General features: G+C 43.6%; 1 protein-coding gene across 1 annotated transcript; it reads left to right on the top strand.

Moving 5' to 3' along the window:
- Positions 1 to 9,196: 9,196 nt before the first annotated feature.
- LOC147659023 (uncharacterized) lies at positions 9,197 to 11,361 on the top strand. The gene is made up of 2 exons (XM_086952032.1): positions 9,197 to 11,138; positions 11,222 to 11,361. The coding sequence occupies exons 1-2, from the start codon at positions 9,413 to 9,415 to the stop codon at positions 11,359 to 11,361; spliced, it is 1,866 nt and encodes a 621-aa protein (XP_086808158.1). The 5' UTR covers positions 9,197 to 9,412.
- The last annotated feature ends 12,808 nt before the right edge of the window (positions 11,362 to 24,169 follow it).

Genomic DNA, 24,169 nt, shown 5'->3' with positions numbered 1-24,169 from the left:
GAAACAATTGTGCGCCTGAATAAAGTGTACATAAATTACATTTGTGGGAGAAAACAGTGGCCTATAAAAAAAAGTGCGCTTACGGCAGAGTGCACCCATGAAAGAAAGCAGTGTGTGCATCAGCGAACATGTGCATAAAGGCATTATGGGCATGAATCCAATGCATGCATTAAATTAGTTTAGACACAATAATGTGCAGGAGACAACAGTGCGCATGAACTGCACTTTTCCATTCAAGCACTTTATATCACATTTTCACCCTTCCATTCACCCACTGATATCCACCATTTCAACTTTGCATTCAGTCATCCATTCATTCTTTCGTCTATCATTTAATCTACATCCATCCATCCACTCTGCCATCCATCCATTATAATCCATCCATTCACTCTGCCATTAATACAGTCTGCCATCCACCCCTCCATTCTGCCATCCATCATCCATTCACACATCAGCTAATCGGCCATCTATTCTTTCATCTTTTAACACACCCTACCATCACTTTACTTTCCCATTGTTTACCTGTCCATCAAACTATCCATCCATCCAACCCATTAACTCTGCTATCCTTTCACCTATCCATCCACCTATTCATTTACTCACCCATCCATCCATTCATCCACCCAACCTTTTATTCTGCCATCCTGCCCATCCACCTATCCCTTTTCTCATCCTTTCACCCACTCATCTAGCTACCCACCCACTCATCTACTCACCCACTCATTCTTCCATCCTTCCACCCTTCCTTTCATTCAATATTTCTTCCATCTTTCTCTTTTCTATTTGTGCACTTTTCGTTCTTCAGTCCTCCTGCTTGCTCTTATTAACCTTATATTCCTTTTTCGAGTTAATTATGAACTTTTGTCTGCAGAGTTGCATACATAGGAGGCCAAAAAAGAACCCCAAACCTGCTTTAGTTGCTAAAGCGGTGGTTCACGACATCACTAATTGTCTCCCCCTATGTATCTCATCCAAAGTGCTTTGAGGCTACTGCAAGGTGGGCATAACATTGCTTCAGTTAGCTGACTGAAAGAATGTAGCCTTTACCACAAAACAACACTATTCTCTCCCTCATCTAGCCATCATCTCAAAGAACTTATTCCTTGTTGCATAGTAATATTTAAACAAGGGCAAAGCAATATAAAGGGCCTGCATTTTTGCTATAAGCATTAAACTAACAATTGCCTTTGATGCCCCTAGGTTACTTGCCAAAAGCAAGAAAATCAGTTTATATTGTATTGCATTGTATTACACCTTCATGCTTTAATTGTTCCTCTCTATGACACTTTACACCTCTCTACGATGCTTTATTCCACTCTGCACTTTATTCCTCTCTGCAACACTTTGCTCCACTCTGCTCCACTTAACAACACTATACCCCATTCTACTCCTCGATACACTTTATTTCACTCTGCTCCATCTGCTCCACTCTACTAAACTTTATGACATTTTACTCCACTCTACAACACGTTACTCCACTCTACAACACTTTGCTCCACTCTATGGCACTTTACTCCACGCTTTGACACTTTACTCCACGCTTTGACACTTTACTCCACGCTATGACACTTTACTCCACGCTATGACACTTAGCTCCACTCTACGCCACTGTACAATACTTTACTTCACATTTCTCTACTCTGTCCACTCTGACACTTTACACCTCTACATGACACTTTGCTCCACTTTACAACACTATACTCCATTCTAGTCCTCTATACAACACTTTACTCCACTCTGCTCCATCTGCTCCATTCTACTCCACTTTATGACATTCTACTCTACTCTACAACAATTTACTCCACTCTAAAACACTTTACTCCACTCTAACATTCTACTACACTTTACTCTGTTGTGCTATACTTTAGAACACTATACTCCATTCTACTCCGCTCTACAACACTTCACTCCACTCTGCGCCTCTCCGCTCCACTCTACTTCAAAACACTCCACTCTACGACACTTCACAATACTCCTCTCTCCTCTATGCCACTCCAGAACTCTCCAGTCTATACTCCTCCATTCTACACCGCTCTATTCCACAACACTCTACAACACTACACAAAACCCCACAACACTCATCTCCCTCTCTGTTACTTCCCAATCCTCCACTCCACTCTCCTCCCCTCCGCACCACTCCACTCTGCTGCACTCTACTCTACAACACTCCGTGACATTCCACAACACTTCACTCCATTCAACTCCATGACACACCACTCTATCTAACTCCTCTCTATACCATTCCAAAACCCTCCGCACCACTCTACACTCCACGTCACTCTAAGCTACTTCATGCCACGTCACTCTATGCCTCTTCATTCTTCAACACTTTACTCTACTTTGGAGTATGCTGGTGTAGAAAATGACTAAACACACATTGGCAGAGCCAATAACTCTTGCATAGGTGAGACCTTATGCCTTTGTCAATTCTTGCTACGATTGCTCTTCATCCACACTTGGGAATGTCAACAAACTGTGTTAACTTGGAAAACCTTTGGAACTGTTTTTACATTAAGCCGTTCAAATGTTTTTAAAATGATAATTACATATAATGGCGATATACGAATATATCTTCTAAGCAGTTTACTATTAATATAAGAACTTTCCTTTTCGTTTAAAAAATATACTTCCCCATCCTGTGGGCATAACGTTACTTAAGTTCGCTACCTGTGAGAATGTAGCCATTAGCGCAAAATACCGCTAGTCTCTCACTCATCTAGCCATCATAAAACATGTATTCCACATTGCTTATTAATATTTAAAGAAAGGCAAAGCAATAGAAAGACTTTGTTTTGCTGGTATGTACTAGCATTAAAATGTAACAATAGGCATTGAAGCCTCTAATTTTTCTTGCCAAAAACAATCAAATCAGTTTATTTGTATAGCATTCTATTGCACCATCATTTTTTATTTGCAAATAAGGATACAATGTCAACAGTGAAGTATTCTGGGTTTCAAAACTGACCACAATTGCTTTTAGCAATGTTATCAAACCACCAACAACATATAGACCCAAAATGTCAAAATTCAAAAGCTTCATGTCAATAAAGGTTTATTTTTATAAATAGAGAAAAGGTTCATTTGAATGAAAAATACTTTGATAAACAAAGTGCTATGCAGCTTTTACTTTGAAAAGTCTGTTTTTATGCTGCTAATATGTGTTTCTGTTGAGCAAAGTGTATTTAAGTGCAGAGACTACTGCTCAATTTTCGCCTGAGGCTTGAGCCGGGCGCTTGACTTATAACTTGAATCCTTGCTTGTAATACTAGTACTTACTATGTGTGTCCGCTCCCCTCCCCAACACCAGCGCGCCGATTTTAATTGCGACGCTGTAATCTCGCCGATGTAAGGGTGCAGATTATATTTTTAAAAATCACTTTAGCACTTTAGTGTGACATATTTAGCAAACGCTGCCTCCCCCCAGAATTTCCGGCCGATTTTCGGGCTGGGATTCCAGGGACTCGGGTGGAAGTGACTACGGCGGCCATCTTGGGTGCGTCACCGATATAAATTGAAGGCAGGAGCTCATTTCCAGAGACTACTGCTCAATTTTCGCCTGAGGCTTGAGCCGGGCGCTTGACTTATAACTTGAATCCTTGCTTGTAATACTAGTACTTACCCTGTGTGTCCGCTCCCCTCCCCAACACCAGCGCGCCGATTTTAATTGCGACGCTGTAATCTCGCCGATGTAAGGGTGCAGATTATATTTTTAAAAATCACTTTAGCACTTTAGTGTGACATATTTAGCAAACGCTGCCTCCCCCCAGAATTTCCGGCCGATTTTCGGGCTGGGATTCCAGGGACTCGGGTGGAAGTGACTACGGCGGCCATCTTGGGTGAGTCACCGATATAAATTCAAACGGCCATGGCTCCGCGCAGCGGACGCGTTCAGCGGGCGCGCCACAATTGCGCCGGAGGTGCGCCAAAGGTAAGCCCGTCTGTGCCCGTCCGTGCCGCGGCCGGGCACAGGGCCCCTCCCCTTGGTCAAAATACTCCTGCAACCCCATACACTAGAGAGGAGCTACTCTCATTAAACATCCCTAATGAGAAATGTCTAAATACCATAAATGTAGCCAACTGTCATGGTCCGATTCTCTGCAGGTACTGCGGCCCACTTATAATCCCTGAAAAATATAAAACCATACCCCGATTTCCCAAAACTATGAAGGGAGGCTTAATCAATGCTAGATCCATGTGCAAACATGCCGCACATATCCATGATATGATCGAAGAGAATGACCTTGACTGGCTCTTCGTCACAGAAACGTGGCTGAAGGACTGGTGCACCCCGGATGTGGTCAACGCCTTACCACAGGGTTATCATATTCAACGTTCTGACAGGCAAATCAAACAAGGAGGAGGGATTGCTATTGTGCACCGAGATACCATAAAGTGTACCACCTTCGACCTCCCTGATGTCAAGGGAGCAGAGTGTCTAGGCTTCTGTCTTCATACACATGATTCTAATACCTTTTCTGGAGCTCTAATATATCGCCCTCCCGGCTCTCATAAGGAGTTTCTGGAGAGTTTTTCCGAATCATTCAGTAATATCATCCCTAAATACGCAAATTTTACTATTTTGGGTGATATAAACTTCCATTTGGACATAATTACTGACCCAAATACTAGGGAGTTTCAGGAACTTCTTAATATGTGGGGGCTATCATTATTAAACAGAGACCCTACTCATGAAGCCGGACATATTCTAGACTGTATCTGTACAAATCAAATGACCCTTAAGGCAAATAAACCATGCCCTCAGACATGGACCGACCACATGCTGATACCCTTGGAACTAAATATAACAAAAGAACCAGCGAACAAAAGGCAGCTAATAGTACCTCCCCAAAATAAATACGACTGGAGTAAAATTAGTCAGGACCCAGACTTTCAGGATCTTTTGAAACAGGGCAAACCCACCCTGACGGGGGACACTGAGGTAGACAATGAGACCTTTAATCAGTGGATCACGACTAGCCTAGAATTAATTAGTACCAAGGGAACAAAGAACATGTCAAAAAAAAGGAAGAAAATAGCACCTTGGTTCTCACAATCTCTTAGAGAGAAGCGTGTTGAGGTCAGACTATTGGAGAGGAAATGGAGACGCTTATACACAATAGAAGAACGACAAAATTACAAAGAAGCAAGAAATCAATATCATGTGCTGATAAAAAACGCTAAAAAAGCATTCTTCTCTGAGGCAATTTCGTCAGCAGAAAACAAGCAGAAGGAGATCTTTAAAATAGTGGATGACTTCCTAAATCCAAAGATTACCAGGCAAGACATCCCCCCCTCTCAGACCCTCCGTGACTCCATTGCGAACTATTTTGAGGCAAAGGTCCAGGAGCTCACAAAAGCCTTCCCAACACCTTTGATGGGACATAAAATAGGAACTTTAGACCCAGATACCAGAAGGGCGGAGTTGACTGAATTTCTGCCAATTAGTTTGGAAGACAGCCGTCAGGCAATCCTGACTGGAAGATCCGGTTCTCCTTTTGATCCGTGCCCCCCCAAGATATTACACTCTCTGATTGATCTAGTGAACCCGATTATTAATAACATAATAAATTCCTCGCTTGCATCAGCCAAAATCCCTCAGGAATGGAAATTAGCGGCGGTTAAACCCCTACAGAAGAAAGCGATGGCCGATCCCACCACTCTATCAAACCTACGGCCAATCTCATTGCTACCATTCCTTTTTAAGCTCACTGAGGCAGTTGTAAACAAACAACTGACCAAATTTCTGGAGGATGAGGATCTGTTACACCACAATCAATCGGGTTTTAGAGCCTCCCACTCAACAGAATCAGCTCTCCTCTACACAACTGAGACACTGAGGGCCGCCATGGATCAGGGGGACAGGGCTGTCCTAGTTCTCCTGGATCTGTCGGCGGCCTTCGACACGATCTCGCATGAGATACTGATCAACCGTCTAGCTACGGTGGGCATAAGGGGCACGGCCTTGGCATGGATGGAAAATCTCCTTGTGGACAGGAAACAGATTACTGTCCTCGGACAGTATTTATCAGCAAAAAAATCAAATCCAACAGGTGTACCCCAGGGATCAAGGCTAAGCCCGGTGCTGTTTAATTTATATATGACACCTTTAGTTGAGTTAATATCATCATTTAACATCAGTACAGTATCATACGCAGATGATACTCAGCTCATCTTAGTTTTAGACAGCAAGTCCACAAGTGCGGAGGAGAATCTTGGAAAATGCCTCACTGCAACCTTTAACTGGATGAAGATTAACCATCTGAAATGCAACACGGGCAAGACTGAAATTCTCCCTGTGGGTCCCCAAAATCTGTTTTCCCCCCAGCTGTGGTGGCCCCCAAATGAGGAAATTCCGCCAAAAACAGTACTATCCGCACGTAACCTGGGAGTCAGATTTGATGAAAAACTCTGTTTTAAACAGCAAGTGGCTGCAGTGGCAGGATCTTGTTTCAACATCATACGTGGTCTTCGAAAGTTTTTTAACTTTATCCCATTAGAAGCAAAGAAGACAGTTGCAGTGGCATTAATTTCATCACGCTTGGACTACTGCAATAGCATATATGCAGGAGTGAATAGATCTACCCTACATAGGCTGCAGGTTGTCCAAAATGCTGCTGCACGCCTGGTGCTTAATCTTCCTAGGAGATCTTCTGCTTCCGCTGCCTTAAAACAGTTACACTGGCTCCCCATACATAAGCGAGTGCTCTTTAAGATACTGGTAATTACTTTTAGAGCGTACCACAAAATAGGGCCTAAATATCTGCTCCCACGGTTCAAGCCATACATACCAGGTCGGAACCTGAGGTCATCAGACATGTGTCTTCTAACGATCCCCAGATTTAGACTAGCCACCAAAGGAGGAAGATCCCTGGCCGTCCTTGGTGCTAAAGCCTGGAATAAACTCCCACAAAGCCTACGGCAAATCTCGACTGAATTCGAATTCAGGAAGGCCCTGAAAACCTGGATTTTTAATTTACCAGACACGGTTAGCAAACAGCTAGTCTAAGCTCTAAACATCCCTCAGGTACTATGAAATTGATGTGAGTAGTGTTTACCGGCCCACCATTCTAGGCTACGGACTACAGCGCCAAGATGCTCCTTGGAGCGATAGTATGCGCTCTATAAAAACTATCTTACAATTACAATTACAATTACAAAGTGTGGCTATGACTATGGCTTGGTGTCTTTGTATGAATATGTCATCATGACAAAGCAGTGCATTTTTTAAGTCTGGCTCAATATACATGTGGCATACTCTGCCAATCAACATCATGTAATCAAATCAGTTCCTACAAAAGAATTCCATAATTGTCACAATTCTAACATAATACTTGTAAAGGCAGAAATTAAAAAATTCTGCTTAACTCTGTAGTCCTAAAAAAGATGGTCGGGTGCTCTGACCTACTGCAAAGGTATCAAACAACTTGGCACAATGGTAATTCGCGCATCCCACACTTTCCCTTGTCACAAATTTCTGGTGCTTGCTCTATTCTCTGCATATTGTTCTGCTCTTTAAATCACTTAAAATAAATATTATTGTGATATTCGAATATATCTTTTAATAAGTCACTAATTTTTATAAGACATCCCTTGTCTGTTAATATATATTCTTCCCCATGCTGCGGGCATGACATTGCTTCCGTTCACTGTATGCAAGAACGTAGCCCATAGCGCAATATAACTATTCACTCACACACCTCTAGCCATTATCTAAAAGAACATATTCCATAGTGCATATTAGTATGTGAACAAAGTCAAAGCAACATAAAAACTCTGAATTCCTGATACAAGCATTGAAATGCAACAATAGGCATTGATGACGCAAGGTTATGGGCAAAAAACGATGACATCAGTTTATATCCTATTGCAGTGCAATGCACCATCATTATTTAATTGCAGCTTCAGATGAATAAAAAATAATTTTAATAAATAGAAAGGTTAATTTTCATGAAAATATTTGAATAATTACAGGACTGTGCAGCTTTCCCTTTGAAACGTCTGTCCCTTGTGCTGCTAGCATGAGATTCTGGTGAGCAAGTGTGTTTAAAATGCAAAGTGTGTTTAAGACTGCAATACCATCACCGGTCTACGGGGGCAGAGCTGAGCACAAATTTAAACACACTTGATGTAACACAGGTCCCCACAAAGGCAGTTTTTTTAAAAGTTGTAAAAATTGACACAGATGTTACTTAAGCCATTTTTTATCATTTAGAAGACATTGCCTTGTGGGGACTTGGGTTCAAGTCCCCACAGTGCACTCAAGTCCCCACAGCGTGAGTGTGTTATCACACCCAAGTCCCCACAAGGATAGTAACACACACACACACACACACACACACACACACGCACACACACACACACACACACACACACACACACTCTCTCTCTCTCTCTCTCTCTCTCTCTCTCTCTCTCTCTCTCTCTCTCTCTCTCTCTCTCTCGTGCATGGCGCAGGGCCACTGTAATCAGTGCCGGCGAAAGGGAAGGAGAGAGCCATATCTTTGAAAATATGGTCTTCTCCTTCTCCCTCCCTGTCGCGCAACGCAGCTCCGCCTCGCGCGGGGGGGCTGCGCCGCATTGCGTGGAGATTTGGTAAATCTCCTCTGAATTGTCTTTTACAACCAGTTAAACATTGAGAATTCTCATTCCATTATGTTTCAATTTAGTAATGTTAAATATCTTTACATCCAACAGAAAACCATCCTTGAATGTATGAAATGACCATCAATAAAGAAGCTAATGCTGTAAATCTTCAATAATAGCAGAAATAATGAGCTACAGTATTCAGCAAAACATCAGCGCAGTCGGCGACAGATGAACCTGCACAGAAACAGACAGATCCCGGGTGAAGCATCAAGAGCAGCTCAGTGATTGTAAGAATCTGATTTGTGCACCTCAACGCCACAAGATGAAGAAATGACATTAGGAAAATTAAGGCAACAACAATAACAAACCGCCTCCTGTATAAACAAGTGTCCAACACCAGCTTTGATCATGGGATCGGTATGATGTGATTACAGCAGTGCTCTGTTTTCTAATATAATGACAAGCCATCATTTTGTACTCTAGGTGAATTGTAAACTCTTTCTGGGTAACTCACAACAGCCAGAGAAAAGCACAACCGAGTGGAGCCAGACAATTGATGGGTAAAAGAAAGAGGAGTTCTTGTATCTACAATACAACAGACTGTCCCAATTTGCACCGGCCAAAAGGAAGATACATCTTTACCCACAAGTGTGCATAGCCGTAATCCAATCTTAAGGCACAATCGCCTACAAAGACACCTTCTACGTATTAAGAGTGTGGAAAATGTTTGCTGGCTATTGCATTTTATTGTTTAAACAGAAATCAAACGTGTAAAATACTGCACACATATAAAGTGTGTGAGAAAAACACAAGTGCTTTATCAGCCATGTTGGCCCATCAGGAAATACTGTCGGGGGATGTAGAAAAATATATACCCGACCGACAGACACTAACCAAGAAAGAAGAATCATACACATGCAGCGAGAGCTTTAGTTTGTCATCACTACTCAAGCTTCATCAGCACACGTACACAGGACAAAAGCCATTCAAGTGCAGTGAATGTGTGAAGAGCCTTAGTCAATTATCAAGCCTTCAAAGTCATCAGCGAACTCACTCAGGAAAACAGCCATTCAAGTGCAGTGAATGTGTAAAGAGCTTTAGTCGGTTAGCACAACTTCTGAGTCATCAGCAAACACACACGGGGGAAAAGCCATTTGAATGCAGTGAATGTGTGAAGAGCTTTAGTCGATTATCAGACCTACAAAATCATCAGCGAACACACACGGGGGAAAAACGATTCAAGTGCACTGAATGTGCAAAGTGCTTTAGTCAGTTATCAGGCTTTCGAAGACATCTGCGAACACACACGGGGGAAAAGCCATTCAAGTGCACTGAATGTGCAAAGCGCTTTAGTGAGTCATCACACCTTCAAAGTCATCAGCGAACACACACGGGGGAAAAACCATTCAAGTGCACTAAATGTGCAAAGTGCTTTAGTCAGTTATCAGGCTTTCGAAGACATCAGCGAACACATATGGGGGAAAAGCCATTTGAATGCAGTGAATGTGTGAAGAGCTTTAGTCGATTATCAGACCTACAAAATCATCAGCGAACACACACGGGGGAAAAACCATTCAAGTGCACTGAATGTGCAAAGTGCTTTAGTCAGTTATCAGGCCTTCGAAGACATCAGCGAACACACACGGGGGAAAAGCCATTCAAGTGCACTGAATGTGCAAAGCGCTTTAGTGAGTCATCACACCTTCAAAGTCATCAGCGAACACACACGGGGGAAAAACCATTCAAGTGCACTAAATGTGCAAAGTGCTTTAGTCAGTTATCAGGCTTTCGAAGACATCAGCGAACACATATGGGGGAAAAGCCATTTGAATGCAGTGAATGTGTGAAGAGCTTTAGTCGATTATCAGACCTACAAAATCATCAGCGAACACACACGGGGGAAAAACCATTCAAGTGCACTGAATGTGCAAAGTGCTTTAGTCAGTTATCAGGCCTTCGAAGACATCAGCGAACACACACGGGGGAAAAGCCATTCAAGTGCACTGAATGTGCAAAGCGCTTTAGTGAGTCATCACACCTTCAAAGTCATCAGCGAACACACACGGGGGAAAAACCATTCAAGTGCACTAAATGTGCAAAGTGCTTTAGTCAGTTATCAGGCCTTCGAAGACATCAGCGAACACATATGGGGGAAAAGCCATTTGAATGCAGTGAATGTGTGAAGAGCTTTAGTCGATTATCAGACCTACAAAATCATCAGCGAACACACACGGGGGAAAAACCATTCAAGTGCACTGAATGTGCAAAGTGCTTTAGTCAGTTATCAGGCCTTCGAAGACATCAGCGAACACACACGGGGGAAAAGCCATTCAAGTGCACTGAATGTGCAAAGCGCTTTAGTGAGTCATCACACCTTCAAAGTCATCAGCGAACACACACGGGAGAAAAACCATTCAAGTGCACTAAATGTGCAAAGTGCTTTAGTGAGTTATCAAGCCTTCGAAGACATCAGCGAACACATACGGGGGAAAAGCCATTTAAATGCAGTGAATGTGTGAAGAGCTGTAGTCGATTATCAGACCTACAAAATCATCAGCGAACACACACGGGGAAAAACCATTCAAGTGCACTGAATGTGCAAAGTGCTTTAGTGAGTTATCATGCCTTCGAAGACATCAGCGAACACACACGGGGGAAAAGCCATTCAAGTGCACTGAATGTGCAAAGCGCTTTAGTGAGTCATCACACCTTCAAAGTCATCAGCGAACACACACGGGGGAAAAACCATTCAAGTGCACTAAAGGTGCAAAGTGATTTAGTGAGTTATCAGACCTAAAAAGTCATCAGCGAACACACACGGGGAAAAGCCATTCAAGTGCAGTGAATGTGCAAAGTGCTTTAGTCGCTTATCAAACCTCCAAACACATCAGCGAATACACACAGGGGAAACACCATTCAAGTGCAGACTGTCTCCATTAAAACTCCGAAGCAGATGCGGCGATACTGCCCACACTCACTGAAGTAATGCGATTGTGCATTCTCCAACAGCTGGCACACAGCACCCAACAGGACTTTCTGCCATTAAGCAAACAGAATTGATCCCGCTGGTGCCACCAACGCCCAAAGTCCAGATGCTGAGCGCCCTTGCGCCTATAGTGAACCGTTGATTCTCTGCCACCTTAGAATTGTTAAAAAGGTGTGATACATTATTATCGAGACAGCAATGCATTATTTGTTTGTCCTGAAGATGATGCCCTAAATTTAATGTTGCCGATACGGAGTTGTTGACGACGGCTTCCTCACTAACGCCATTAAGTGTTGCGAGTGACTTGGACTAATGCCACAATCTCGCCCTTGGTCTACATTCATTTTCACATGAATCACTGGAGTTGGAATTTGAATTTTGAGAGATAACATCTACATTTTTAGACAGTAGGCTTATGCAGTGCATAACCTGTTGACTTCCGGCTGGAGGTCCTGGATTAATATGTGCAGCGCATGGTCCTGAAGATGGTCCTATGGATTGTTTTAACCAATTAAGGACCGAAACGTCGACGCCTGGCAACGTTTTGCTTACTGTTGTTACATTATTTTGAGTACCAAATAACTGTATTACTGTAAAGTACTGTTTTCGACATGATATTCAGTTTTTCATGTGTATAGCAAAAGTTGCCTGATACTACTGAGAATTTTTGTTGCTTGTATAGTAGTATTTCTGTTGCCATATTTTAGATTTGTGTATGAAAAAGAAAAAAGATCCAAAAAGAAATAATTTTGAGTAATAAAAAACAGTTTAAATCTGTTTTCTGTTTTCCTTGCTCTAGTTTAAACTGTTGACCACTTCTGTGGCAATATTATTAATCTACTGAATAGAATTGAAATAATTCCTTCAGGGACATCTGTTTGATTGTTATTGATAATACCCAGTCCCTTTGGGAATATTGGGTGGCTCTATTGTATTAAACTAAATTTAATGTTGGCATCGAAACGTCGTCGACACCCAAACACCCTATGCACCAGACTCAAGCTATAACACATTGTGCAACGGTGTTAAATGATTAATTTGTGTCTGTCTATACTGAGTACAAGTGTACAGACCCATTTTGGCTTGCCTTTTGGCCAATTCTGTGTTCATTGTTCTGTCTTGTGTTCTGTGGGTCACGGCTGTGCCCACTTGTTCTTTTGAATGTTTTATTTGATACTACTTTTGAAAAATACTATGAAAATAAATTCTTGTCCGGCTGGACAAAAGACATACATTCTATTCTAGTGTATGGTTATCTATCACACTGTATTCCCCCTGAATAGGGACCACTGTTCTCTATAACATGCCAATAACGGCACAAGTAAGGAAAATAGTAAAGGAGCCCATTATCATATGCAAATCACAATGACGTCACATGTAACGACGTCACAAGAAGTGATGTCAGGCCCTTATAATAATTTTCACATGAAAGGTCAATGGCCTGTTTTAAAAACAAGAAACATCAAATAATGTAGGATGAAGTTTTTGGATTCAGTTTTTATCCATCATGTTTTTTTTCCCACCATCAGTTTGTAACTAAACTCAGAAATGACTGAAAGTGTAAATATTTTTAAACAGATATGGAGAGCTTGGAAGTTACATTTTTAAACAATTTTCAGCAAATAAATAAAATGTGCTTTTTATTTGTGTTTGTTTCCTAACATTATTCTTTATACAGCCCCTAAACCCCAAAGTTTTTCACATTTACAGTGTATTAAGCAATAGAAAGGGCTACTTTTGTCAAGTCCTCTGTTCCTCTCTTTCGCCCCTCACACAAATAAATAAAGGGGACGCTGCTAGTGGAACGCATAGTTACAAACACTCTGAGTCCTGTGTCAGCTGTGCCGGGGCACAAAGTAACAATTCCCAATCGCAGGCTAAGGAACTAAGTGGAACTGAGTCCCTTTTCTAGATAATAGTGGGGGCACCCCATCAAACTCTGTCGACCCCCGACTTGTGCCGTGCTGATAAAGCAATAGTGAATTTGAGTAATTTACAATGAATTGAAATGAGAGAAAGAGAAGAAGAGAGCTAGGTGCAGGATATATTAAAGAAAATGAAAAAAAGAGACACGAGACAAGGAGGAAGTACCAAGGAAGAGAAACGAGAGGGAGCGCTGTGGGAGAAGGTGGAATCTCTGAGACCTGGCTGACTGATGATTCTCTCCCCGACATCCTGGCAGCATTGCCCCCGACTACTACATGCTTAACACTAACCGACCCTCTGGTCGGGTTGGTGGAGGGGTGGCAGCTGTCATACGAAAGGAGCTCAAATTCATTTCCATGTCTTCCTTTATCCTCGCTGACGTAGACAACTTCATCGTCAGCCTGGAAACTGGAGAGGGAGCCCTTACCCTTATTCTCGATCGCCCTCCCCACCCTATGCCTCTGTTTCCCGTCGCCTTTAGCGAACAGCTAGCCAACCTGGTCACTTCATCTGCCCGAGTCGCTGTCCTTGGCGACTTTAACTACTGGTACAACAACTGCGACGCTGGCCCTCTTGCGTCTGAGCTGTTCGAAGTTCTCTCTAGCTTCAACTTCACCCAACTTGTCACCTCACCCACCCATATCAGGGGCCATATTCTAGATCACATCTGGACCTACAACCTTACGCTCTCCTGTCCCGTGATCACTCCCTGTATCAGGTCGGACCATCATATGATCGACACCGTGATCACTGTCAGGGGTCGCGTCAAGGTTCCTCCCCTGACAGGTGGGGTCGCTCGCAATGGAGCGCCCTTGACTCTCAAGGTTTCCTCTCGTTCTTGGCTGATACTCGGCCCCCGCCGCGCAGTGCCGCGACTGTTCACACACTGGAGGAGGATTTCTCCAGTTGAATCACCAAGGCCAGCGACCACTTCGCCCCCCTCTCCAGATTCCCTCGCTCCAGGCACAGTAAATCGCATAGGTGGTTTAATACCACTTTGAAAACTCAGCAACTCGAACTGCGCCAGGCAGAACGTAGGTGGAGACGCAATTATTCGCCCACTGACCGAGAGTTATACGTTGCTGCACGAAAAAAATACAAAAGTGCACTTATAGCAGCAAAATCCTTACATATCTCTGAAAGGATCCTCACTGCCACTAATAAGTCCAAGGAGATCTTTACAGTTATGAGTGAGCTTACGTCCGACGCCAGAACCCTCCCTTCTCAGACTCCCACCCAAGAGTCCTGCAATGCCCTAAACAGTTTCTTCATCGAAAAGATAATTAAGATTAAGAATACTATTCCCCCTGCTTCTTCTACTGCCATATCATCTTCCTCTTCTAGAAACCCACTCTCACTATCATGCTTTCCTATTCTTGCTCCTAACACCATAGCCAAACTCGTTGCTCGAGTCAAATCGGCTCGCCCAGCAACTGTTGGCCCCCCTCTGTGTTTCACGACATCTGCCTGGCTCTGCCGGACTCCATTTTCCCCCTGTTAAATACCTCGCTTGAGATGGGCACGGTACCCAATTCCTTCAAGGAGGCTGTTCTGGTGCCCCTGCTAAAAAAAAACGGTGCCAACCCAGAGGACCTTGCCAACTATCGGCCTATTTCCCTTTTGCCCTACCTATCCAAACTTTTGGAGGCACATGTCACCAGTTGCCTCTCTCAATTCATCGAGTGCTCCAACTACCTCGAACCCAACATAGCCGGCTTCAGACCAGCCCACTCCACCGAGGCTGTGATCCTGGCAGTCATGGATTGTCTAAGGGGTAATGCCGATAAAGGGGCACCTCAGGCGCTCATCCTATTGGATCTGTCGGCGGCGTTCGACACGGTGGACCATAACATCCTTCTCCACCGTGTGGAGCAGGCTGGCATCCAGGGCCTGGCCTCTGCCTGGCTCAAATCTTTCTTGTCGGGCAGAACTCAGGCGGTCCGCTTAGGTCCTTTCATGGCCGCCAAGGAACCATCCATCTGCGGAGTGCCTCAGGGATCTTCCCTGTCCCCTCTGCTTTTTAATCTTTATCTCCAACCACTCATTCATTCCCTGAAGAGGTGGGACATCACCGTCTTCAACTATGCAGACGGTCTGCAAATCATCTTCCCTCTCAATACTCCAAATGCAGCCTCTGACTGTCAAGCGGTCATGCTACACATCCAACAATGGATGAATCTTAACCAGCTCAAGCTTAACCCGGGGAAAACAGAGTTAATTCTCCTGAGCAACAGCCCCACCTACTGGGGTCCACAGTTCTGGCCGGTGGAGCTTGGCTCCCCGCCTGTTCCGGCCAAGTCAGTGAAGAGCCTTGGGGTTATTATCGACACGGAGCTTTCCCTCAAGCCTCAAGTGGGTGCAGTCGTGTCATCATGCATGTTCCAGCTTAGAAAAATCAGGAAAGTCTCCCACCTCCTTACACCTGAGGCTTTGATACAAGTCCTGATTGCCCTGGTGCTTTCCCACCTGGATTATTCAAACTCTCTGTACCATGGCCTACCCAAATCTCTTCTTTACAGGCTCCAAATTGTGCAGAACCAGGCGGCTAGACTGGCCTATAAAACCCCGAAGTGGCAGTCTGCGAGGCCTTTACTTCGCAAACTTCATTGGCTACCGGTTAAACAGAGGGCTGCATTTAAGATCGTCTGCCTGGCATTCAAAGCTGTTTCTGGGACTTCTCCCGCTTTCCTTAAATCCCTGGTCACTCCCTACTGTCCGGCACGCAACCTACGGTCCTCTCATCACCAGCTCTTAGTCACCCCCCAATCAAGCTTAAAAAATTTGGCGGCCGTAGATTCGCTCATTTGGTTCCCAACCTCTGGAACCCGCTGCCCCTCTCGCTCAAATCTTCCAACTCTCTTTTAGAATTCAGGAAACTCTTGAAAACTTGCCTTTTTAGACAGTCTGACTAGACCCCCGTGCCTACACTTCTCTGCACTCAATCAGCGCCAGGAAACTTATGGTGACAGAGCGCTATCCAAAACCCACATAAGATAAGATAAGCAGAGAGAGAAAAGAGGGGCATGGTAAAATAAGCAGAAGGCTTGATAATAACCAGGCTTTCATTAATAAGAACCAGTGCTTACTTTGTAAAAGGGGTGCAGCCGACACTACTGAGTATCGGTTGCTGAATACTAACTCAGTGTTGTCTTGATTCCACCTGATGCCTCTTTAATCCACCACCAGACACTCTCTGCCTCCTTATCCTACTGTAGCAGGTTTCTGCTTTCTACCTCATATTTCCTGGGTTTTTCTCTTGGCTTTTTTTTCTTTCTATCCCCTTTTATTTTATTTTACTTTTAAAGGTTTTATATAGCGCTGGCTGGATCCAAGAGTATCAGAGCGCTTTACACGATTCATATTAGATACATTTAAAAAGTAGCAATTGAGTACTTGGAATAAAACATGGACAATTAGCACATGTGGTGCAGAATTTGGAATGTGCAAAACATGGAAGATCAAGGATTAAAACAGCAGATCGAAGATAGAAGAGAGGGAGTGATGGGAAGGGTAGAACAGTATAAGGCGGAGAGGGAGTGGAAGATTAGTGTCAGAGTAAAATTAAGAGCCCCTTTATTTGTTAAGAAGGAGCAGCTTGAGCTCTTTCTTGAAGCAGGGGTAGGAGGGGTTACAGCGTAGCTCTTTAGGGAGAGCATTCCAGACAGAGGGTGCATTTCCAGAGAATGAACAAGATTATGTAGTTTTCTTTTATAGTAGAGGGGGGACAAGGATAAGAGTGTTAGTGCTTCTCAGTGGTCTGTTGCAGCCCACTTTGTGTAGTTTATCGGAGAGGCAGGATGGGGAATTTTGATGGAGGGCTTCATGGGTAATGCAAGCAGTTTTATAGGTGGTTCTGCCTTCAATCGGGGGCCATTAGAGCTCCTTGAGAATGGGGGAGATGTGGTCAAATCGTTTGCAACCAACGATAAGTCTGGCAGCAAGGTTGAGAACAGATTTTATGGGGGCAAGGTGGACTTTAGGGGTTCCTGCAAGAGTGGAATTACCGTAGTCAATTTTAGATAGTACCAATGATTGCATTACCGTTTTAAAGTCGTCGGTTGGGATGAAGGGTTTGATTTTTTTGAGGTGCTGCAGTATGAAGAGTGCACCTTTGGTTGAGTTTTTTATGTGGGGGTGAGTCTGAGGTTCTCATCAATGCTGATGCCGAGGGATTTAACAGAGTTAGAGACTGAGAGAGAGCAATTGAGGGCTTTGATGTCAGAGATCCAGTGAAGAATGGGGAGTGGGTTGCTTTTGGGAGAGAAAAGAATGTTTTCAGTTTTTTTAGGGTTAAGCTTGAGGTGGTTTTGATGGAACTATAGTTGGATCTTAGTCAGGGTATCATTGAGATGAAGGATGTCAGCATGGGAATTGATCCTATAGTAAAGTTGGGTGTCGTCGGCATAGAGGTGGTACCCGATTTTTAATTGTTTGAGGATGAGGGTGAGGGGTTCCATGAAGAGGTTGAATAGGGTGGGAGAGAGAATGGAGCCCTGGGGGAACCCATGGTGACAGGAAGAGGTTTGGAGAGGCAATTGCTGATTTTAATTTGTTGAGTCCGATGTTGAAAGAAGGAAGTGAATCATTTAAGAACAGTTCCGTCAAAGCCGAAACGGTCTTTGAGTGTGTTGAGTAGGGCAGCATGGTTTACAGTATCAAAGGCAGCGGAGAGATCAAGAAGAATGAGAAGGGAGGCTTCACCTTTGTCTAGGAAATGATGGATGTCGTCAGTGATGTTGAGCATGGCTGTTTCAGTGCTACAGCCCTTTCGAAAACCTGATTGAGAGGCATCTAAGAAGTTGAATGTGTTGATGTGACTGTCCAGCTGGCGCAGGGCGCACTTTTCCAGGGCCTTGAATAAAAATGGAAGGTTAGAGATAGGGCGTGGGTTATTTAAGTCGTTAGGATCGGCTGATGCATTTCTGATAATGGGGTAATTTGACCTAGTTGGTGGGATGCAGGAACCGAACCGGTTGCTAGGGAGGAGTTGATGATGGAGGTCCAATATGGGGCAATGATGTGTTTTAGATCTTGAGCAAGATTGGCTGGGATAGGATCTCTGGTATGAGATGAAGGTTTTAACTTGGAGATGATGCTAAGGATATCACTTTCAGAAATAGGACTGAATTTAATACAGGAAGCATTGTTCTTTGGCTGGTGGACAGTCCGGTGGGGTACCATTGGGGTGACAGCGGTGGTGGGTTGAGCAGCGTCCGTGGGGGAGGGTGGAATTGTAGGAGATGCAGGGAGAAAGTTAGGGAGCGGAGGAAGGTTATGTGGGGGTGTGGGGCAGCGAAGGATAGGTCAACTTGGTGATTTTGTATAAGAAGAAGCTGGCTATTTCCGCACATCTTTCAACTGAGGCCGGAAGATTGGGGGGGGGATGAAGTAGTTTGGTTTTTAACAAAGTTAAATAGTTCTCTCTGTCGATTTTTTGCCCGGTCAAGTTGAGAGCGTAAGAAGGTTGCTTTTACGTCATACATATATTTTTTGTAGCTGGCCCTAGTGGCTCTGAGGAGGGTAAGATTAGCGGAGGAGGGCTGTTGCCTCCAAGTGCGTTCGGACTGTGTGAGTGCTCGTCTTTCATTGTTAAGATCGGCGTTGAACCAGGATTTGGATGGTTTGCCTTTTTCGTAGTTTGAGTTTGGCTGGAGCAATTTGTTCCAGGACCTTGGTGATGGCATTGTTGTAATGTTCCGTAAGGTCATTAGTGCTAAGGGGGAGAGGAGTAAGTCATAGGTGTGCTTTAATTTTATTCTCCAGCTCACCCGGGGGATGAGGTGAAGGTTTCTAGTTAGTTTAATTTTTTTAGTTGTATTGGAAAGGGGGGGACATGGAGTTGTTGATCGTGAAGAGGGTGAGGTGGTGATCGGACCAGTCAATGGGGATAATGTTGTAGAGAACAGCCAGGTCTTTGCTGGTGATGACCGCATCAAGGGTGGCACCTTTTTTGTATGTTGGAGAATTGCAAAGTTGCTTCAGGTTGCTGATATCAAGTAATTCATTAATAAAGTTGAACGCGGGGTCATCAGTTTTATTCCAGTAGAGGTTGAAGTCCCCCAGGAAGAGGTTGCAAGTGTTGGTAACAGCTGATTGGATAAGAAGATCGGATAATTCTTCAACAAAGGAGAGAGGGTAGCCAGGAGGGTGGTAAATATTATGCAACCGAATCGGGGGGGGGGGAGCCCTGAATAGTGAGATCAGCACTCAGATATTCAAAAGTAGGTAGGTCTGGGTGCGGGAGATGTGTGAGTAGAAATTCATCTTTATAAATTATGTTGAGGTCCCTGCCAATTTTGGTAGGTCTATCTTTTCTGAGGATGGAGTAACCTGGGGGTGCGAGAAGGTCTAGGATAGAGGTGGAGTGGTCATTGAGCTATGTTTCCATCAGAAATGCGATGTCGATGCAAATTCTGTAGCATGACAGGAAGCAGAGCGGCAGTTGACCAGCATGCATTTGAGGGGTTTGGAGCCAGTCATTTTAATGGGGGAACAGGAGTGGATGGTGGTGAGTTGTTGAGGAGGTCTGAGCGAAGCAGGGGAGGGCGGGATCCTACTTGTTTCAAGGATCACTGGGATAGACGAATGAGGAGAGAGAGAATTAGTAGTCAGTGTGGAGATGCAGTGGTTAGAATTGAGGTCAGGAAGGACAGGGGGGGATAGTTCAGTAAAAGGAGTGGTGTGCTATGGCATTTACGACAGGGTGATTCGGATGAGGAGTTTTTGAAAGGAGGGGTGGCCCCACATAAGAGGGGAGCAGGGTTCATTTGTATGAAGTCCTGGGGGTAGGAGTGACAGGAGGGGTTTATTGAGGCAACATCAGTTACCTGGTGGGTAGTTGAACGGAAGTTGGTCAACGTGCAGTTAAGAGGTTTGGGGTCAGTTTTTTTTAGGGGGAACAGGGATGGATCATGGTGAGTTGGTGGGTGTGGAGGTCTGGGCGAAGCATTGGAGGACGGGGTCTTGCTTGTTCCAAGGATCACAGGGATAAATGAATGAGTTGGGAGAGACTTTGTGGACAGCGTGGAGTCGAGGAGGTTAAACTTGGGGCCCGGAAGAACAGGGGAGGGGAGGTGGTTCGAGAAGAGGGGTGGTGTGCTAGAGCCATTACTGCTGGGCAGAACGGGAGAGGAGATTCCGGTAGGGAGAGTACCCCATGAATGTGAGGTACAGGGGTCGAAGGTACGCTGTCCTGAGTATATATGTGACTGGAGAGAATCTTTGTGGCGTGGGATATAAAATCATTTTTGAAGGAGGAGAGTCCTGACACGAGGGTTGAGAGGTGGAGTTCAATATCTAGGAGAGATTGAGTAAGAAGAGTGATGGGGAGGAAGGAGGGGAGATTAAGTGGGGGAGAGAATGGTTCCAGTTGGTCAACAATTTAGGATTGGGATGTGTGATTGGTGGGAAACCAGGTTGAGGGGAGAGAGTGTAGAAATCAAAAACTGCCTCTCAGGGGTCTCACTGATACATAGTCCTTTAAAAGCAGCAAAGAAGTTGACACAGAAATCTGGAATATCAAAAGACATTTTATTAAACTCACATGAGTTGAGGCTACGTCACACAGAAGCCGTAGCAACTGAATGAGGCAGTCTGCAGAATACAGAAACCTGGGTCTTTTTATATGTTTTTGAATTACATAGTAAGCATAAATGCAAGGGGCAGTCCTGGCTCGTGTGAGCACACAAAAATGCCTAATATAGACATGCAAGTTCTCTTTGTTCAACCAAGTGGGAGGAGCTAACAGTTTTCAGAACGTAGTAAACACATTCCTATCTGAAACTAATCAGTAACAGCTGCAGACCCTACCGGGCATTTCTGAGCATGCGTTAAAGTGGAGGAGGCTAAAAATATCCTGTTACTGGGCAGACTTCAGGCGCAGCTAACAGGAAGGTAGGACAAAGCACATGGTGAGCACATGGCAGCACATGGCAGACAAGATGGCTGCCAGAAATACAAAATGGCTTCCATAAAGCGGATAAGATAACTTCTAAATACAAGATGGCTTCTGCTAACGCTAACCCATTGCTGCCAATTTACAACAGACGGACGTTTTAGCGTTTGCTGAAGACATTCGTATGATCTAGTAGGAACATAGAAAACATGTGTTCATTAATTTTCATAATTTCATCAATTTCCTAATTCATAGCTAGGTGAGCATTTTCCATTCTAAACATTTCATTAAGGGTATGAGCAGGAATACAAAAAGAACAGGACATTTGGGTCAATTTACGTACAGACAGTAGGAGAAAGTAATGACAACTATTACAAACAAAATTATCATTTTCACAATCTTAAACAAAAGCAAATCCTAAAATCTTTCAGTAAACACTATATACTATATACTCAGGTGAAACAGTGGCGATCCTTCAATGCTCTCAGGTTGAATAGGGATACTCTTCCACAGAGAATGAACTTCACTCTACCTTTACTAAACAGAATACTACTCTAAAACAATGCCAGCAAATCAATAAGAATCAGTCTCCTAACACCCATTTTATGCAATCGCACGAAAATCCCTTGTGACCACAACTATGCCCAGAGTCTGTTCGAAGCCTCTCTGACAGGCTTCTATCGTCTATCAAATTTGTTCCCATTGTTGCATGGGCCTCTTGATTCAGGCCTCCCATGAGATTTTTTTTTCAGTATCCGTTGGAGTGCCCTCCTGGCAAACACTCACAGCTCATTCGAAAGTCTCAATGTCTCAAGGTAGTGCACCTGTATCTCTCCTCTGCGGCAGACACTACAGATAGTGTACTCCTCATTGATCATGGGCACAGATCATCTCGTGCAGACCCAAGTGCTATTAATTGATAAAGAGCCGCAGACTTTCACACTCAGCAACACTTTCAAGCTCCAACACTCATTACTCAGTGTTAGAGGACGCTCAGGCTGCTCTTTCTTGGACACCATAATGTAGTGCCTCTTGCCAGTCTTGGATCCTCCGGTGCACTGCCCTTCCGTTGAAGCAAAGAAAAAAAAAAAGGACTGTTTGGCCAAAACTCAGGCCAAGGGGCTCAAGGGACTGTACACTGTCAGAGGTTACCAGCACATGACAGGTAGCTTTTGCTCTTTTGCACTGAAACTCTGGTTCTGTGACAAAACCAGATCCTCCTTCTTCTCTGATGTTCAACGCTGTCTGATGAAGTAAACACAATACTTTTGAGATGTGGTTGATGGCGTGCTGGCGCATTACTACTTTCAGGGTGCTGGGACTGTAGGGCCAACGTATATAGCCCTCTTTGGTAGCTGACACTGATGAGAATTAGGGCTCATTTTTTTTATTATTGTTCTGCAGGGTATCATTCTCCCTTTGACTCTGGAAGATCCCGCAGAACCTAGTGATGTAGGAAATGTGACACAATTATTAGTTTCCTTCAATTTAGTACAAAAAACAGTTCAATATTTAACAAAGGGACTGCAAACAGGTGGCCTGCAATCTTCAAAAGAGTGGCCATACGCCATAGGACTATTATGATCTAAAATACACTGTCATTCTCATAGAATACAAAGACAAAGGCAGTAGGCAAAACAGTGACTCTAGCTTCTTCAATTAGATTTCCATATGAGAGCATATCCTTTACCATCTAAGGGCAGATAACTACATGAAGATTCTATATGAATGGATGTCCTCACACATAGTGACATGGTCTAATGGGGTAAACACATTTTCTCTCTCGATGATTAAGTCTAGGTGTTCCTAATCTAGAACACCTCAAAAGAGAAATCACATAATACAGATTATCAGGGACATGTAGATAAAGGCTAATTATCAAAATGTGAAAACAAAAGACAAGAACGAGAGAGTCCTGGTTTTTCCATTATTAAAACACATCTGGTCTATCAAAAATTAAAGCAACAGAAAAAAGAACTGAGAACCAAATTAGAATAGGCATTGAATTTGTCATATTCAAAAAATATAAACATAAGGTGTCTCCTATTGAGGTGGAAAACTTATCTTACTATAATATTAAGTCAGTTAAACAGTCTATCACTACCCTTAACAGTCAGACTGGAAAACATCAAAGTAGGCCTAAAGAAAACTCTTAAAAACCAGTCTGGTCATACAAAAGGGAATTATACATAATATGGTGGTCCCTAGTACATCACTGCATTCTGGAAGTGTGAACCTGAACAATACATCAACAATAAATCGGCTAACTGGATGTAAGGATTATGGAAAAAGGAAATAGGAGTAGGACACAGCTAAAATCCCCAATAACTAGGCACAATGCAACATCAGTCAGGGGAGAAGCGGCAAAAGAAAAATCTATAGGAAGAACAAAAAATTACTCGGGTGATAGTCAAGTTTGTGACATAATACCAAGAATATGGGTGATACACAAAAGTCACAATAGTACACAAACTTGAATTCTACCGCTGGCCCCTACACCATATACGGTAATCTCAGCTAATGGTCCAGTTCCTTCTTCAAGGGAAAAAAATGAAAGATTTAAGTCACCTTTAGCAAGAGCCACAAATCTATAATTTCATCCTTAGGTCCAATCAAGGATACATAAATGTAGGGCTGCCTATTCCTTAAGGGAAAAAAAAGGCAGTCACATGACTAACTGTAGGTGTCACAATTTTATCCTGTATATCTATTTTATTTTTCTTCAATATTATATAGCCAAATTTGGCATACACTGGTGAAGTGTTGTCTGTCTTGTT

This window comes from Lissotriton vulgaris, unplaced genomic scaffold (genome assembly GCF_964263255.1).
Source record: "Lissotriton vulgaris unplaced genomic scaffold, aLisVul1.2 SCAFFOLD_1737, whole genome shotgun sequence".
Classification (NCBI taxonomy): domain Eukaryota; kingdom Metazoa; phylum Chordata; class Amphibia; order Caudata; family Salamandridae; genus Lissotriton; species Lissotriton vulgaris.
Note: the sequence above shows the minus strand (reverse complement) of the source record. Positions and strands in the feature narration are given on the sequence as shown.